Source organism: Astyanax mexicanus, chromosome 15, assembly GCF_023375975.1.
Source record: "Astyanax mexicanus isolate ESR-SI-001 chromosome 15, AstMex3_surface, whole genome shotgun sequence".
In the NCBI taxonomy this organism is placed as follows: Eukaryota; Metazoa; Chordata; class Actinopteri; order Characiformes; family Acestrorhamphidae; genus Astyanax; species Astyanax mexicanus.
In genome coordinates, this window is record NC_064422.1 from 21,763,557 (window position 1) to 21,783,509 (window position 19,953).

Sequence of the window (19,953 nt, forward strand, 5' to 3'; positions counted from 1 at the left end):
GCATTGTTTGCTATTTACACTGATGTTTTTAATGTTTTTGACTCAAGTTCATTTAAAATGCCTTAAATATATATTTTCCATTACTATGTTGAGCCACCTATTATACAATATGAGACTTTTACAAACATTTTTGAATAATTCAAAATTATTTATTACATCGATATGGTCAAATTTAAAGAAATTATCCTAAATCTCTGGTGGTGCTGAGTATGAAGGACCAAAACTACCAAAATTATAAATAAATAAATATATAACTTCAGAAATTAACTAAGAAAAAATTGGTATAAAATCAGTAATAAATGGATACATTCATACATTAATTGTATAAAGAAATAAATACAGCAACTAGAGTATTTGTATTTGTAGACGTTATTCTTTTCATTTCTGCATTTTATATATTCCTCTATTAAATTATTTCAATATTTATTTATATTTTATATTAATTCTTATTATTTATTTTTTATAACCATATTACTTTTATTAAATAATTTACTTACGTTTGTATGTATTTATTTTTAGATTTAAAAAAATAAATCGTAAATCTTAGGCAGGTCTGGTGGCAGGTCCGCTGAAGCAGTAACGTTAACTTAGTAGGGGGGAACTGAAAGGCGGTGGTTGAAGTTTCCGGTGTTGTTTAATGCTGCGGGACCGAGCCTCGCTCTGTGGAGGGAGATTTAACTTGTGCTTAGCTTAGCTTAGCATTCCTCACTCTCGAGCAGCAGCGTTTCCAGCAGGATGGAGACGAGTGAAGACATCAGGACCACGCCGAGGGGCTTCTACTGCAAACTGTGCAGCATTCACACCCCTAACCGTGAGTCCGGGGGAGAGAAATACAGATAAATTAGCGCAACTTAGCTTAGCTTAGCGCTGCTAATGTATGCGTTCTCTGAGCACGCTGACTAAAACTAACCACAGACCTGCATCTAAAACTAGCTAACCTAACTATTTCTCACGAGTCTAAAGTGAAGAGCTGAGAAAAGCTGGGGTTAAAGGTTTATCAGTGTATACATTTTTAATTAAATGTTAAAATTAAATGTGTTGTCTGAGCCCATTAGCTTAGCTTACTGTTCTAGAAGTTTCTTAGTTAAGTAAGTTTCTGTTTCAGCTGTAGGCATTTTTTTTTGTTTGCCTTCGCATAAGAACCCGAGTAAAATTTAGGCTCATATTAAAACAAAGTCTTTCTGTGAGCTCGGTTGCTGCATTATTAGCTAGATAAATGGTTAATTAATAGGTGATCAAACTTCATTCACAGAGTATTCATTCATTCATTTATTCATTAAGAATTTATTGTGAAATGCTCCACAGCTTATTGTTAACAATGGTGGTGAAAGCTCTCTTACAGAAATGTAACTTATTGCATATAACGTTACCAGACCAACATGGTGATCTAAGAGTTACAGACCCTTTAAAAGCTTTAAAAACCTCTTTCACTACTGTACTTAATTTTCAAAATGCTGTATCTACTGGAATATTATTCTTCTCCTAATTCCACTTTTACTTCACTACATTTTGTACTTTTTTTTTTTTCTTTCTAATTTTTTCCCCAATTTACACGACCAATAACCCAACCCACTCATTAGGACTCCCCTTTCACTAGTGATGCCCCAACACCAGGAGGGTGAAGACGAGCATGTGCCTAGTGTTGCCAACTCCTCAGTAAGGAAAGTAGCTATTGGCTTTACTAAAAGTCGTTAGAAGTCGCTAAATGAGGTCATCGCCTAATTTGCATAATACCTGTTTTTGAAGCTGTGAAGGGTTAACGTTTGGGAGAGAAAAAAGTTAATAAAAAACACCCTAAATTTGTTAGAAATGTTACAAATAAACTCTAACTAATGAACAACTTCTGTTGCTTTTTAAATAGGCATGTCACTTCCTAAAATAACTTTAACATAAATTTCAGGGGTTTTTTTGTTTTGTTTTGTTTTATTTTATTAAGTTTTCTTTATTTTTAAACCTATTATACACATTGTTCAATGATGAGCTAGCTTGCTAGATGTTTAGCTTTTTATAAATAGACATCACCCTCTGGAGTGATGTGGGGAGAGAGCACCATCTACCCACTCAGAGAGAGCAAGGCCAATTGTGCTCTTTCAGGGAGCCAATGGCAAGCTACATGAACAGAATTCAAACTGGCGATCTCCTGATCATAGTTGCTGCGCTTAGCCTGCTGGATCACCCAGAGCCCTATACATGAGTTTAATACTTTAATTCTGATCATTTTTTATGTGCTCTATCATTATTTTTACAGTAATAAAAATGTTAATCATTCCAAAATCACATTATCCTTAAAGCCAGAGCGGTACATGCTCTTGATTATCAGTTAAGTGATTCAAGCGATCAAGCTGATCTTATAAAAAGACCTCCCTGCTCCCATTCTGCTTTTCACGCTGAGACCTTACCACTGCTTTCTGTAATAACTATATAACACAGTATTGTACTTTTACTTTTTAGTACTTTAGTACTACATCCTAAAATAATCTCCTTACAATCATTTGTTCAACTTTAGTACTTCCACTTGTGGTGCTAAAAGAACACGTCAACTTCTACTCAAGTTACTGTTTTATAGAGTACTTGTAGTTTTAATCAAATCTTGGTCTCTAGTACTTTATACATGTCTGTAAAATTCCTTACAGCTCTCTTGCCATAACTTTAACTTAAGCAGTCCCTAAGTGACAGGTGTAGGTGTGGTGGTTTAGTGCTGGAGATAAATTGCTCGTAAAAGTGTATTTTTTTTATTTATTTATTTATTTTTTGCTTTTACAGCTCTGTTGCCATCTTTTTAACAAATCAGATGCTTTAATAAACTGTTTCACATTCCATATAAGTAGTTCTGTCATGATTTATTATTTATAGTTTTAATATTGTTGTTGTGCCATTTATGTTGCATTAGGATTTTAATGCTGTAATATGTACAGTCATGTCCCTTTTTTACTACAGTAAGAAAAGAAACACGAGTTAGCTCTGAGACTTCGGACGAGAAATGAGAATATTGGTTGTTCTGAGATATTGGCAGGAATAGTACCTTGTATTTAACAAATAAATGAGGGCTTAAATGAGGGGGATGTGCTCTATTTTCTTAGGGCCTGAGAGCCAGCTGCAATTAGGACTCACTGTAAACTTCAAAATATCCTCGTTTTTTGACACTGCTTTATAGTCCATTACAGTAATCCAAACGATACAAAATGATGGCGTAAATGACATTTTTCACATGCTAGGAAAATATCAGTGTCATTTTCTATAAAGTGTTGTGTACCATTTAACTACACCAAGCTCTGAATGACTAATTAGTCCCATGTTTTTTAACCAGGGCCGAGTCTGGAAGCACATTTGAAAGGAAAGAAGCACCAGCACCTCTGCAGGCTGCGGAGCAAGAGGGATGCTCAGGTGGAGAGCAGCATCTATGTCAGCGGCATTAAACCGACTACATCCAGGACGGAGCTCGCTGAGTATTTTGAGCAGTTCGGCCCTGTGTCTGAAATAATCATGGACAAGGACAAGGTCAGTGTGTTTTTTAATTAAAGACAAGTAAGTTGTTCCAACACACACTTTTGATTAAAGGTCTCCTTCTGCTAAAATCCAATTTTTTTTTCTTTGTGAACAAAACAATTGGTCTCTCTGAATTGTATATTCATGCTGCACATGAAACTCTTCCTCAACCTCCATTGTCTGCAGTAGCTAGTAAAAGAAAATTCTCAAAAAAAAGTCGATCAGGAAAAGCATCCACGTCTGTGTCAACTCGTGAATTAGTATTCATCCTTGGCTTGCGACCGCCGACAGGCAGAGCTGAAGCTGCGCTGGAGCAGAGTGGACACTGTCTGTTACTGACTGTGGTTAACGTTAGCTATCTTGAATAAGTAACTATAGGTTTAAATCGGATCTCCGGTGGATTCCGAGTTTTACCAAGACCCTAAATGTACAATAGGGAGGCATGGTTTGACAAGGTATCATAACTCGACAGAACACAGGTCAAAACTAGTGATGGGACGATACACTTTTTTCAGCTCCGATCCGATACCGATATAAAACTGATATAAGATTTCCGATACCGATACAAATACCGATACTTTTAGTTTTTTAATAGTACTATGATTAAGGTTAAATAAAGAGGCTGAAACAGACCACACAGCCCTTTTAAGAGTATCCACAGGTGCATTTAATGTAAATGCATTCAAAAGTCATTTATTTTTCACACTTCATATGCAATTACACAATAGTTTCCTTTCAAATAAAATGTTTGAATTTGTATTAAATATAAAAAAAAGTAAAATATTAAATACGTTAAATAATAAATTCAGGGCATTTTTTGCAACGGTTGTGCAGGAGACTTTTATTTTGACAGGTAGCGTAGAGGATTAGCTGCAAAGCTAACGGCTAACTGTCGATGCTAACTGTATTTCCGAGCTAAATTAATCACTGTTTTTTAATAACAGATTGATTTCTTAGTGCCGGTTAGGGTTGGTAGTGTCTGTGGTTTGATATTAGATGTGGATTATGGCTGTAGTTCACTTAAGATAGTTATTTATTACATTCACAATGCCGGAATGATTTTGCTAGCTAGGCTAACAGACTGCAGATCTTAATGGAGATGGCTAACGGCTAAGTGGCAATGCTAACTGTATTTCCGAACTAAATTAATGACTGTTTTTTAATAACAGATGGGTGTGTTTGTGCTGGTTAGTGTTTGTAGATGTTGTGGTTTTATAGGATACGTGGATTATGAATATAGTTTACTCCAGTCTGTAGTTCATACCTTCACAACACCGGAATGCAGCTGCTGTCAGTTCAGTGCTAGCTAGGCTAACAGACTGCTGGTGTTAATCTGTTTACCTCTCAGACGCTGACTTTACGTGTACCGTTCTGCTGTACAGCGTTTCCAAAGTGAAAACTCTCCTGATAATGGACTTTTTTTGTAGATAAACAGCTAAAGTTACTCAGTCAGCCGCAGACTGAAGCTGCTGGGGGTTCAGGGTAAACTGTTAAACTGGAATCCTGATCAGGGATGCGTTTTGTGTTAACGTTATGGCGGGTTTATTGTTCAGCTCAAGCTTTGGACTGGAATATGGATCGGTAAGTGGATCGGCAGCGCCCGCCCGATATCCGATTCGTCGGATTACGTCAATATCGGCCCCGATACCGATATTGTATCGGATCGGTCCCATCTCTAGTCAAAACGTGTGCCGTTTGCGTCGGATTTTATGATATAGAGTGGACTCTGGTACTTTGACTTGGTGAAACTGCCCAAGCACTGAATCACCAAGCCTGAGGTAAGAGTTTAGTAGCGTTAGTTTTGCTGAAAGAAATGGTATTAATGCTGTGGGAACAGTGTGGCGTTAAGCGAAGTTTAAGGATTAACTTTACCTAGCCCTTAGTGCTATATGTTTACAATTAAGGCTGTATCTCTGAAAACATTTTTGTCTTTTGAGTTTTATGGGCGAAGGCAGGTAGCAGTTCTCTGCTGCAGTACTGTTAGCCAATCAGAGGCGATATGTTTGCGTGTTTGAATATTCATGAGCAAGAGCCAAAATCCTGTCCTTCTTCAGAGACCACTAATTCAGTGGACTAAAGCAGAGCTAATTAGAAACACTGGAGCATTTGTTTTCACAAAAAACGGCTCACATGGCGTTCATTCATACGAGAGGCCACGTCTAGACATTTTAAAATAAATGAAAAAACAATAGAATGAGACCTTTAATGTGAAATTTAACTCCGTCGTCTTGTTGCATGTTTTCCTTTGTAGGGTTTGTACTCCATAATCGAGTTCAGTGAAGTTAAGAGCACGCAGGCTGTGCTGACTCAGCTGGAGCACCGCCTGCAAGGACTGAAGCTCCGGGTGAAGCCCAGAGAGAAGAAGGAGTTTAAGCTGGCCAGCAAGCCGCCGGACGCCAAGAAATCCCATATAAATTTGGAGAAGCTCAACTATGATCTGTGCCAAACTGCCTCTGTAAGTACAAGCACGCAGGTGCCCAATGTAACATGATAATGTAAAATTGATAAAGTCTTGTCTCAGGGATGACTTGGTAATGCCATACCAATAAATGTTGTGACTTTAAACAGCAGCTTGCATGCTAATGGCAAGGCTATGTAAAGTTTCAGAGTTTGAGTGAGATCTGATGGCAGATGGGCGGTATAATGGTTTATACGGTATAGCGCTAGAGGGGCAAATGTGTAGAACAGCACTGCCAAAGAATCACACTGGGACAGCTCGCTAGCTAATGCTAATTAGCATAACAGTTAGCATAACAAGCTAATAACATTGAAGTTGACGGTAGCTCAGCGCTATGGAGCCTAAACACTCGTCCCTCATTCCATCCTGCCTGAAAATAGTCCTTCATCCCACAGACGAGCCCAGAAATGCTCTTAAGTACAGAATAATTTATTCAGCAAGTGATAAAACTACCTAAAACTCAAGGATACGAGGTGAGCAGTAACTACAGCCCTGTTTAAATATATTAATACTGTATCTTAATGCATGAGTAATGTACACTGAACTCAATGCATTTGTTAACTGCCGAAAGAAGGGAATTGAGGCTGATTTTAATACTGTAATGCCTCTAATGGCTTGAACTCCTAAAATATTTAGTTTTAAAAAGGAAGCACTGCAAAAGTTGTTGCCGTAACTCTTTTTAAGGTCTATTGTTTACTTTCTTCAGCTGTTTTTTCTTTTAGTAAAGTCTGATTTCTGCATTTATTGTGTAATTTTGTGACAAAAGTAAACCCAATAATAATCAAAACCTTAATTTAAAGCTTTAATATTTTATAGTATATGTACTCCTAACAGTAGAGTCACAACCTTATATTACAGCATTAAAAAAAAATAAATAATAATAATAATAATAATAATAATAATAATAATAATAATAATAATAATAAACTACTGTAATATACCCTGAAACCACCAGAATCTTAAAAAAATACCGTGATGTACATTTTTGGTCATACCGCCCAGAACTATTCTATATTCATTTCTGAAGTTGTGAGAGCTTTTACCATTCCTGAATCCACAGTGCCACCTGTGTACAGGAAATACGTAAGCACAGTGGGTGGCAACACCGTGACCAGTGGCTTCTGGCTTGAATTCTCCATGTTATTATCAAATTATTCATTAAAAACAATTTAATTGACATCCACATTCAGAGACGGAAAACCCACACACACGTCCCACAGGTCTGTACAGCTTTCATTGGACATGGTAAAGGTCATAGAACACAAGACTAGTTTTTGTCCCATGATGTGGCAAGTCAGTGGATATTTCTTCATTTACTTACTTACTTATTTACTTTTTCTACTAAATACACCACAGAGAGAAAGGTGTCCATTATTCTCAGTGGCTCAGTGACTCGTGGTACCAAATATTATGTTGTAAAACCACTCGTGGTCCTTTTACAAGCTGCTCTGTCTTTAGTGCCCCACACCTCAATGCGCTCATAACCTCCTGTATTCATAAAACCATCAGTAACAGGTTTTGTGTGCATGCGTTTTTTTTCTTATGACAGGTCAATGAGCAGATGCAAAAAGTGGTGGAGACCCTACAGCTGAGTGAAAGTGACCAAAACAGTCGAGAGCTTCTTGCTGAGCTGCTGGAGGAAGTGTTTACAGAGTTCCTGCCAGGTCAGTGTGCACCCTCAGTTCAAAAATAACCATGGCCAGTCTAATCAAAGCAGACATGTTTATTTCTAACCTGATTCCACTTTGAAAACTCACTCATACCGATAAATGATTCAGTGGAACATCTCGCTCATAAAGATCACTGCTGGCTCATCAATTCCATGATTGGAAACTCTTACAAGGGTTTGTGTCTCATGCGTCATATTAACAACATCAGTCTTGTCTTGTTACTACATCATTGCTGTCTCAAAGTCTTGTTTAGTATAGTGGTGCACATACGCAGGTTTTCCCACCTATGAAATTATGTTTATACTTTCATGTTTATGGGGTTTAGTCCAACTTTAGCTCTTTCAATTTTACAGTTGTCTGTATATAAATCAAGATAAAACAAAAAATTGCATTAGACACATAATAAACAGGCTGGGTTGAACCATCCAAGCACTTTCTGGGTTAGAGTTTAGTCAGCTTATCCTCTGTAAGTGGAGTCAGGAATGAGAGAAAGAAAAAAGTGAATATATTCTCTACAAGGAATAAACTTTACTGTAAAATCTTCTGTACATGTTAGACACACAGCTCTGGAACAAAATAAGAAACCACTTCAGATTCTGAAAGGATTTCACTGATTTTGCTATTTATAGGTATATGTTTGAGTAAAATGAACATTGTTATTTTATTCTATAAACTACGTACATTTCTCCCAAGTTCCCAATAAAAATATTGTAATTTAGAGCATTTATTTGCAGAAAATGAGAAATGGCTGAAATAACAAAAAAGATGCAGAGCTTTCACACCTCAAATAATGCAAAGAAAACATGTTTATTTTAATATTCAAGTTTTAAGAGTTCAGAAATCAGTGTTCGGTGGAAGAACCCTGTCTTTTAATCGCAGTTTTCATGCATTTCATGCCCCCCCTCCACCAGTCTTGCACACTGCTTTTGGATAGCTTTATGCCACTCCTGGTACAAAAATTCAAGCAGTTCAGCTTGGTTTGATGGCTTGTGATCATCCATCTTCCTCTTTAGTTTTATTTATATAGCGTTTTTTACAACAAAAGTTGCACAAAGCAGCTTTACAGAGAAAAACAGGTCCATCCCTCTTGATTATATTTCAGAGGTTTTCAATTTGGTAATTTGGTCATTTTGGATCAAAAACTAAAACTATTTGCTTAAAATAATACAAACAATACTTTAATTTAATAATTAATTTGTAAAATAAAAAAATAATTAAGGATTCAGAATGAGCAGTTTTGGCCCCAAAATATTATCACAATATTTCAGAGTATTTTGGCAATAGCATTTTTGTTAGTGATGTCAACACTGAAAATATTGTATTAAGTTCTAGAATAGACATAATGTGACAAAATAAATAATATAATGTCAAACCAATGAAATGTAACAGAAAAATCTATCATAATACAAAGGTTGGAATATTTAGTGCATGCATATAAACTGCAAACATATACACAAATATATTCACAAATAGATGGCAAAATAAATACAAAATAGGCTGTTATCCTGATTTTTTTTTTTTTATTAGTTTTTAAAAGGATAACAATATTCTAGTGTACAAACCCATATTGCACACTATTAGTAGTCATGCTGTGTTCGAGTAGCTAGCTGTGGTAGCCATACGTTTGCTTGTTTGTTTGATTGCAGACTGCCAGATCATACCTTTCGGCTCCTCTGTGAACACGTTTGGTGTTCAGTCATGTGACCTGGATCTGGTCTTGGACCTGGAGAACACGAAAGCCTTCCAATCTCAGGCAAAGAAATCTGAGAAGGTGTGTGCAAATGTTTTTCTTTTCTCTCTTTCTGGTCTTCTCCTCAATCCAGAATAAAACCTTACAGCCCTGCCCTTCTCCTCTGAAACACTTTGTTCTTTCTCTCTGACAGAAAGGAGAACATAATTCTGAGGACGGTGACTCTGAAGACTCCATTCTCCCAGAGATTGATCTCAACACAGCCACCCCGGCCGAGTTGCTGGACTTGGTGACGGCCGTTCTGAGAAAGTGTGTGCCAGGAGTTTACAAGGTCCAGCCTCAGAAGACAACGCGACTTCCTTTGGTCAGGTTCATCCATCGTGACCTCAATCTACAGGGGGACATCACCATAAACAACAGGTAACTATAAAACATACTCTCAGAGCCTTCCACTGGCGCTCAACAATACAGATCAGCTATTAATAGCACAATTACTCTATAAGGAGAAAAGCATTGGGGCACCTGCTCATTTAATGAGTGGATTTATACACTCGTACTATAATAACTACAGGATATCTGATTTTGATGAACGCATTTACATTCACTTGGGTAAGGAGAAAAAAAAGAAAAACTAGGTTTATGTCAGAATATAATCAGATTTAAACATACAGTCTCTCAGAAATGTAAAATACATTGTTTTTAAAACCTACTTTATTGTCAAATGTGGATATCTGAGGAAAACACATACATGGTCGTTCTGGACAGGAAAAAAATCACAGAGGACCCCCATAAACGCAAAAAAAAAACACCCCAGGACTCCATGAAAAACGAATCCTATCCGAATAGGGCTTGAGTTTTCTCTAGATTAATGCAGAGACAAACCTCTTCTCCATCTCTACACTGGCAAAGGTAATTCAGAGTAAACATGTACATGTCCTGAAAATTAATAAGCTAGATAAGCTGTGTGTGCACGTGTACATGTTTGTATCATTTTTAAGTGCAACACTTGAAACATTTGAACATATAGGTACTTTTGGGTGGGCTATCAAAACATTGGATTATTGGCTTTTTTCTTTGCATTAACATGTATGTTTTATTAGTAGAAATTTTGAAACAATGTTCCCTCTCTTGTTCTCTCTCCCTCCCAGACTGGCAGTCAGAAACACCCGTTTCCTGCAGCTTTGTTCTGGGCTGGACTCCAGAGTGCGACCGCTGGTCTACACAGTGCGATTCTGGGCCAAACAGAAACATCTAGCAGGTACTGTTTGTACTTTAGCGTAGACTGTGTGCTTTATTAGGTGTCCGCAGTCCTTGACCTTCAACATTTGTCTTTTCTCTTCCATAGGGAATCCTTTTGGCGGTGGGCCATTGTTGAATAACTATGCCCTAACGCTGCTGGTCCTGTTCTACCTGCAGAATGTAGACCCACCTATACTGCCTACTGTGGAGAAACTCAAGAGCATGGCATGTATGTGTGCTGGATATCTTTGATTATTTGAATAAGTATATTTTTCCCTTGCATTTCCCTTATTTTTCTTTACCTTCCCTCCAGTATATACATAATTAAAAGAGAGAATCTTTCTTTTTATTTTAGGTGAGGAGGAGGAGTGCGTTATTGATGGTTGGGACTGCACCTTCCCCAGTCAGCCAATTAGTGTTCCTCCAAGTAAAAACACAGATGATCTCTGTAAGTACAGGATTACATTCTGTTTTTTTGTGTAGGAGATAAGCCACAGATGTACAATTCCAAATCAAAAAAATTTGGAACAGAAGGTGAATTTTTTTTTTTTTTTTGCCCTAGTGCTGGATCACAGAAAGGTTCTGACACAACCCGATACCACTTTCGTCTTGGGTTTTCAGCACATTGCTTCCATTAAAAAAAATATATATACTAATATTCTTCCAAACAAAGACCATGTAATCCCTTGCCCATGTGGTTCAATCAGCTATTGTTGAATGACTGTCCTTGATGCAGTGCAGTCTGAGGAGTCGTAGATTACAGGTGTTCGTCAGATGTTTAACCCTCCTGTTATGTTATGGGTCAAATTGACCCGTCTTCAAGCTTTAGGAAAAATAGTTGTTTTTTTCAATATGAAACCTCTTCTGCTTGCATTAATTAGTGTGATCAACATATAATATGTAAATGGTTCATCTCACATATTTGCAACCACCCCCAGCAAAAACTAAAACAAAATGTTATGTTAAACTATTGTTTTATATGTTGCTCTTTTAAAAGTAATAAAGTAGTGAAACATTAAAAAAAAAAGTTTAAACTTAATTTTTTTTTCATGAAAACTGAGTAAATGATCCTAATTTAACCATTACCTGTTATAGGTGAGGAACACCACTGCACTAAATATTAATTATATTGATGATAATTAGCAATAGAGTTAGTATTTATATATTTACACTGCTTGTTAGGATTTTTTCAGATATCTTTTGTATAATAAAAAATGCACCGCATTAAAAATTTACATTGGATTATGTCGTCCCATCTCCTACTTCTGTCTCTGCTTATTTACTGATTTTCGATTAATTTCTACCAGAAAATCTGTATAAGCTGTTTAAGGGGAAGTCGTACTAGATTAGTTTTGGGGGGCAGTCCATGAAACTATCCTGTTTTCTGGCTTCTTGTGGCAGCATTGCACAATATTCTGACATAACCTCAACATTCAGAATCTCTGCTCAGACAAATCTCTGATGAGATGTCATTCTGAAGCCCAGAGGGGGTTCAACAGACTGCTGTATAGTGGTGTCTAATGAAGTGCAAACAAACAGGAGGAGGGCTGGTGGCCACTGGGTTATGGAAACTGATCCACTAATCACCTGCTCGCTTATTAAGCAAGCTCCTTTTTTTAGTTTCTGATACTGATGCCAGATTTTCAAATATCTACCAATAGTAGATTATATTAATAAGAACTTTGGGATGCAGGTTTCTGATTTCAAGCATGATATAGCGGCATGCACGCACATCAGTGTCTGCTGAATAGTATCAGTGCTCTCCATTGCTGATACCAATACTGTGTGTAAGTGTTGGTATTGGCACCGATACTGTTGGTATCAGAAATCCCTTTTTAAGTTTCCTATGTATTTTTCTTTCTTCATATCAGGCACTTTGCTTCACGGTTTCTTCAGCTTCTACTCCAAGTTTGATTTCTCTGGATCCGTGGTGTCTCTGCGAGAGGGTCGTTCTCTCCCCATCGCCAGCTTCCTCAGCAGGGATGAGGAGATGCCCGATACTGCAGACAGCTCCAGCTCCAAACACAAAAAAGCTGCTGGTCCAAAACTGGGTCCTGTAAACATCCTGGACCCGTTCAACCTTCACCACAATGTGGCAGGGAACCTCAGCGAGCGGACACACAGACACCTCCTCCGAGAGTGCAGCGAAAGCGAGAAGTACTGCCGCAGTCTACAATACCAGCGCAAGTCTGCCAAGGGCAAATCCTGGGGCCTGGTGCGGTTGTTTGCCCCTCGTGTCGAGGGTGGTGCTGGATCCCAGGGTGGCACAGAGAGGTCCCTGAAAATTAGCGTCCCCTTCAAGGCCTCTGTTTTGCCTGAATCCCTAAACAAGAAGTTGAGCTCGTCTGGAGACGCCTTCCGGCTCATCTGGTTTAAGCAGCTGTGCTCTGCGGTGGAGGCTTTGTTTAAAGACATTCTCAAGTGTACCCCCGCTGAGGAGCCTGTGAGCACTCAAGAGCAGACCAAGACTGGAGGAGGTGAAGAGGAAGTGAACAATAATGACAGTCTTGAAGGTTCCAGCAAACAAGCAGCATCCAAGCCTGGGAAAAAGAGGCCTTTGCCAGCTGAAGAAAGCTCATCTTCCTCCTCCTCAAAGGGAAAAAGACGAAGGCTGGACTCTTCAGCCAACCTCCCAGAAAAGGCCTGCTGGTTCTGGGCTCAGAGACACAAGGTGTGGGCCGGCCGCAGGAAGGTCCGAAGAGATCTGCTGAACACGAGCGACGAGGCCTCCAAGCCTGAAGGAGGGTGTAGAAGCATTGAAAGCAGGGTAACGCAGTGCATCATTGAGAAGGAGGAGGACCCCAAAGATCTGGTGGAGTTCAAGGTGGACGCGGAGGTATTGGGTGGAGGAGAAAACACAAAGGCAGTGCTCAAGTTTACGCCGACGAATGACCTTGCAGGATATTTTCAGGACTTCTTTCATTTTCTCGAGTCATTTCTGCCTAAGATGGTGGAAACACTGCTATCAAAGCCAGAGTAGTTTTTTTTGTTGTTGCTGTTTCTGAATGTGTTTGCCCTCAATACACATGTCCTCATTATTGTTTTTGCGGTTAATACAGGTTCGAAATAAATTTTGAACTACTTTTGTAGTGGTAATAAAATGCCTTGAAAGAGTTATAATCGAGATATTACAAAAAATTTGGTAATTAACGACAATCCTTTGGCATGGTTTTGTTGAACTAGTTTTCTTCCTTTGTTGTTAAGTTGTTAATTAAGATTAATAATTGTTACTTTTTCTTGTACAACGAACGTTTTGTTATGAACATTTTAATAGTTTCTGTTTATGTTGTGTTTTGGGTTGATTTATTTTCATACAAAAACTAATGTTTGTGCCCAAGTACAGATTTCAGCTTACTGAAAGTAGAGCAAGCTGAACACAAAGCTTATTAAACAAGAAAATAAGCGAAAATTAGTCTTTTGCCTTTTTATTTATTTTTTGTTCTTTATACAAAATCTAATGAATTTATTCTGCTGGATGTAAAAATAAACATCTCATAGATTGTTTTGTCCCTGTAGAGAAGTATTGACAATAGAATCAGACTCATTTAAGGTGGTGATCCATTGGAGCTCATTTGTGTTCTTGTTGCTGAATACAGTCAAATCCTTCAAGCAAAACTCCAAGATCCAGTTGAAAGCTTTCTATTTTCAATGTGACCCTCGATTTCAGAAGAAATCTGTCTTAATACTTTTGTACATAGTGTACATACAGTACACTATACTGCCAATTGTATTTGCTCATTCATCCAAATAATTGAACTCTGGTTTCAAACACTTCCATGGCCACAGGTGTATAAAGCCAAGTAACTGAGCATGCAGACTGCTGCTACAAACATTAATGAAAAAATGAGGTACTGTGATAGGATCCCGCTAGATCTGAGCCACCTGTGCAACGAGTCCTGTCATGAAATTTTCTCATTACTAAATATTCCATAGACAACTGTCGGTAATTATAAGAAAGTAAACGTGACTGGGTACAATAGCAACATACAGGGTTCCTACGGTCATGAAAAACCTGGAAAAGTTATGGAATTTTAAAATAGGAATTTCCAGGCCTGGATAAGTTTTGGAAAAATAAAAATACCCAGAAGGTTTTGGAAAAGTCATGGAACTTTGCTCTGCAAATCTTAGTGTTTCCGTTTGTCGACTGAGAAAAGCTATTTTGGTTAAAAAAATAATAATGTTTGGGTAAATCCATTGTAAATCCATTGCCTCCGACCGGAGCGTCAGCTGCTGCACTGTAACTGTCATTTCACTCGGTGAGAAACGTGCTGTCCCACTTCAGTCAGACTTATAAAATGCAGAGAGGCGGCAAATTACATTAATTAAAAACTGATTCAAGGTTTTAAAGATTTTTAAGATTAAATTTAAAGATTCTATCATGTTTTTTCTTTGATAAAAGTATGAACCTCTGTTTACAGCTTAAACATTAGAAATGCCTAGCAGTGTATGGAATCAGCTCAGAGTTAATTCAGTTATATACAATAGAGCTCTCAGGATTTGACACACATTTTATTATTAAGGATTGTTTTTTTTATTTAAATACATTTTAAGTAAGATATAGGCCTACTATAATCAGTTTTGACGTGGATTTTTTTGTTTTATTCTTTGTTTGCACTGATATTTCAAAGATTGTATGGTCATGAAAATTTGCTGCGAAGTCTTGGAAAAGTCATGGAAATTTATTGGTGAAAAAGTATATGAAGCCTAAACATACACTGTCAGCATAAAATAACAGAGTGGGGTCAGAGGTTGCTGAGGTGCGTAGTGTATGTTTAGAGATCACCAACTTTCTGAAGTCGCTCATTACAGACCTGTGGCCTTCAGATTTGCTCAAGAACAAAGCATAGAGGAATTCATGGAATGAGTTTTAATGGTTAAGCAGTTTCATCACCAAATGCAATGTAGGGGAGCGGATACTTTTTCGCAATAAAGTGTACAAATCTAATTATTAATTTCTCCCATTCTCCCTTCTCTTGACTTTCAATCCGTTTCCTTTTGTGACTGAAACTCAAGCAGCAGTCCTTCCTGTGGGTTTTAATCAAACAGGGGGCATACCTACGTCATCAGACCTCCTACACCACAAGATGGAATGTTTGAGTATATCTCCAGCACTCTGAAACGGCAACTAATGCGTATAATTCTGAATTAAGTTTGCTGTTTTGTTGCTCATGGAGTGTGCTGGGTCTTGGGCAGCCCTCCCAGCCAGACCTCCTGATTAACATCACCCATCTCACCTTGTTTTGTACAATATAATTTGACAGGCTTGCTCAGGTCTAAATTAGGATGTAGAGAGAGAGCGCAGGATCATAGTCAGGTCAGAGCCAGGGTATTCCTCATCAGTATTTTTTCTTCATGTAAATTTCTCTGAATTTTTTTTTTCTTATTTTAGCCATTTCACATTTTCTGCAATGTAAATGCTCTAAATGACAATATTTTTATTTGCAATTTGGGATAAATGTTGTCCGTAGTTTATAGAGTAAAACTACAATGTTCATTTTACTCAAACATATATCTATAAAAAGCAAAATCAGAGAAACTGATTTAGAAACTGAAGTGGTCTCTATTTTTTTCCAGAGCTGTGTCTCGTATCATGTATATATTGAAAGTGAGACATTTCATGAAAAAAGTAAGTGGTACTAATAAAAAAACTGATACAATAGGAGCAAATTTGCATCTAACCTAATAAAAGGAGTTTCTTAGAAGCAAAGATGAGCTTATTAGTTCACCAGTTTCACCAATCTGCGGAAAAACTGCATCTACAAAATGTGGAAAAATATCTGAAAAACGTTCCTTAATGTAAAATTGTATAATTGTATAAATTCCCGCTCGCAAGGAACAAGACCAACATTAATATTAGATTATCTAAAATGCTTTTTTTTTTAAATACCCAGTCATGAGAGTTGGCTGCAAATTGCTCCCATTACAGCTGATTTTATTTTTTTTTAGTACAACTTGCTTTTCCAAATGTTCCTTGCCATGCCCCCTAATTTATTTTATTTTTTGGTTCTAAGTTAGTTATTGAGTGAATATTGTTCAGGAAATGGTTTCCTGAAAATGTCTCAATTTCAGCATCTGATATGTGTTCTATGTTCCATTGTGGATAAAATATGGGTCTATGAGATTCACAAATTATTGAATTCTGTTTTTATTTACATTTATTTACATTTTACACAGCATCCCAACTTTTTGGACTTGGGTTTGTACTGATGGTAGGTTAAATCCATTTTATTTTGGAGAGCAATTGATCTAGTCACTGAACTTTTTACAGACAGTAACAGTATTTTCATTAGGGATGTTTAAATTTGTACAATACTGTTGCTTTTAATGAACATTTAAAAAAAAAAAAACATTAAACATAGCATAAAATGGTATAATCGTACCCAGTTCCACACTTAGCTAAAAGGGCTATTCTCTAGGAAGCTCAGCAGCTGCCAACAATGCTTATCCCTCGTTAGCTAAGGGCTTTAGCTTGTCATTGGCTGAGGTATTTAAAGTGGCTGAAATTGAGCCATAAATTATTTGTTACTTAATGGCTGGTTATCCTTTTCCCATTCCCCTTTTTGCCAATACTGCTCTGTGCTGGAGTGACCTTTCATCTTAAGGTGTGTTTAGTAGCATAGTTTTTTGAAGTATCCCTTTAAGAAATCAGTCCAGATTGCAGTATGAAGGCTATTAATCTCTGACGCAGGATCGGATTGCTGGATAATGGTTTCAATTAAGAGGATTTAATTCGGAGAAGGACGGAAAAGCAAGTTTTGCAAAGGTTGTCGCGTGGGCTGTGTCTGTTCCTCGGGGGAAATCTGTCATTTAGGAAAAAGGCCATTACTGGTTGAATGAGATTGCTGTGCATTGATTGTAGTGAGGATGTTTTAGGGGACTAGTTAATATTCACGGCGGCGGAGATCAAAAAAGCTAAAGTGCTTTGAAAGGGGCGAGATGTTCACAGTTAGGTTGGGCTGTTCTTACTTTATGACTGTAAAGGGTTTTTACAGATTGCCCTGGCGTAGATTTATTTTGAGTCATTATTCCAACAGAAATATACTCCGCTAAATCAGCGGGTTCAATTCGGCTCGATTGCGTTTGACATAGAGGAGGGTCAAAGAGACATACGGCATGCCGCTGCGCTCGCTAACCCACGAACTCTGGGGAAATAGACCTGCATTCTCACTTATACCTTATTCATAGCCCTGTGGTAACAGGCCTTATTTTGAGCTGACGTCCTTATTACCATCATCCTTCCTCTGACCCTGTGCTTATATGCACCCTTTATCAATCTCTTCCTCTCTTTCTCTCTCTCTTTTTTTATATCATGCTGTTTTTCCCCTTCTTCCACAGAGCTAAATATACCAGTGCAAACACGCCGGCCTGCCTCAGAAGCACTCTGCTCACATTAGTAGCCCTGAACGTAATGTGTACAGCCGTGAGCTCTGAGACGTCCACGTTATGGGACTTTCAGCATGGGCCCCATAAAGATAGAAGGGTTTAGAGCTCATCTGAGCGTGAATGGAGGGAACTGTACCATTAGCGCTACTGCTAATGGTATAAAAGGTTAGGGCAGCTGATGGGTGACACATTTTTGAAGCCTTTGGTGTCTCAGTTTTGTTTGTTGCATGTCCATCCGGAGAGAAAACGATACTAGTCTTGTTGCCGTTTATAAAATAAATGCTACAAGACTGTTTTACTGTCTGCTGGTCTCGTTGCCCTCGTTTTCGAGTTGTTTTCCATCCAGCCAGACTGAAGTTTATTCCAGTTCCACTGTTTACAATCTCATCTTTTTTTTCTTCATTGCAACCTTCCTTCACAACCTCTCTAATGAAAACAATAAATCAAGATCTTGTAGGGCCACAGCATTCACTCTCTCTAAGGCCCTAAAACGAACGTGTTTTAATGTAGAGCCGCACCTGTTCTTCAGAATTGCTGTATGATTAAATGGTTAAGGTGTAAACCATGTAATCAATCATGACAGGGTTATTATAGAAAAAATGTATGATTGATTTTTGTACAGTGTTTGCTCTTAAATACTAAAAAACATGGCTTACACTTTTTTATTCTATTGATTACTTACTAAATACATTGCCTGGCCCAAAAATGGGGTCAGCTGACTACCTGAATAGACTGGATTGAAATAAATCTTGTGACATTTCAGAAGCTTATTAAAACAATGCCACAGCCAAGCTAAGGGGGTTCTAAGCAATATGAGAGTGTGTGAATTTTTTTGTGGCGAAATCACATTTTTCAACTTAATCACTTATTATTTTTATTTTAGTTACAAATTGTCATTTAATGAAAAAGAAACACTGTTGACGTAGAGTTGCATTGTTAATGGTGACTGTTCTGTTTCAAAGACACTTTTTTAGTTATTTTTTAAAATGAATTGTATAACTGTGATATTTTACAAAGCTTAAAGGGGAAATACGGTTCTGATACATCAGCTCACAGAGGCCTTGTGCTGAGCGACATCACCCTTTAGAGTGACGTGAGGAGAGAGCACCATCTACCCACCCAGAAAGAGCAAGACCAATTGTGCTTTCTCAGGGCTCCAGTAGCCGATGGCAAGCTGCGTGAACAGGATTCGAACCGGCGATCTCCTGAACATAGTGGCAGCGCTTAGCCCTTCGGACTACTCGGAGCCCCCTCTTATGCACTACTGATGTAGTATGTCTTGTTTTTGTTGTTAAACTATGCAAAATTATACTAGCCTTTTTAAAAATACGGTAGAATTCCTGCCAGGGAGCTGTGAGTCTGGTTTCCCAGTAGCTTCTTTACATTTAAAGCTAAAATATGTGTCCAGATCAAGCCATTTCTTTCTCGTTTTGATGAACAGTTTAATGTTTTTCTTGTGTGGATCCAACTGATGCGGAATTAATAAAGAAGAATGGAGAACAGCCCATCCAACCATGATCAGGTCTTCGGGGTTGGCTCAAAAGTTTGCTCACCAAACAGACATTAACACGTGTCTACTAGGCCTCCCTCTCCAGGCCACAGCAATCTTCTTTTAGGAAGGCATTATCCTGGATCTGCTGTTTGCGGAGTTATTGTAGCATAATAGTTTTTGTAGCGCTTATCTCCGGTGGCTTTTACCGTATTTACTTACAGCTAGAGGATGAAGTGGACGGTTATTATCTACTGCCTGTTGTTTCTCCTCGTTGACTTTTATGGCTTGGCTGCTCAATTGGCCAGGGGAAAATGGTAGAAATGGTAGCGGTTGTGGAGTTGCACTACAGGAAACCACAAAGCCTCGGGAAATATTACTTTCCAGAACTGGGATAAACAACTCAACTGATCAGGCGAATCAATCCAGGAGTCCAGTCGAATCAATCTGAGTGAGCGGTCTGTTCTGTTAACAGTTAAAGTTAGACTTTATAGACAGTTACAATTAAGAGATCATGAACTTGAACCTCAGTGATGTC

At 38.0% G+C, this 19,953-nt stretch overlaps 1 protein-coding gene across 1 annotated transcript; it reads left to right on the plus strand.

Moving 5' to 3' along the window:
- Positions 1-620: 620 nt before the first annotated feature.
- tut1 (terminal uridylyl transferase 1, U6 snRNA-specific) lies at positions 621-13,955 on the plus strand. The gene is made up of 10 exons (XM_007255149.4): positions 621-811; positions 3,308-3,498; positions 5,738-5,941; positions 7,494-7,608; positions 9,261-9,385; positions 9,498-9,724; positions 10,453-10,562; positions 10,650-10,772; positions 10,899-10,991; positions 12,415-13,955. Exons 1-10 carry the CDS (start codon positions 736-738, stop codon positions 13,521-13,523), a joined length of 2,373 nt encoding a protein of 790 aa, XP_007255211.3. The 5' UTR covers positions 621-735; the 3' UTR covers positions 13,524-13,955.
- Positions 13,956-19,953: the final 5,998 nt, after the last annotated feature.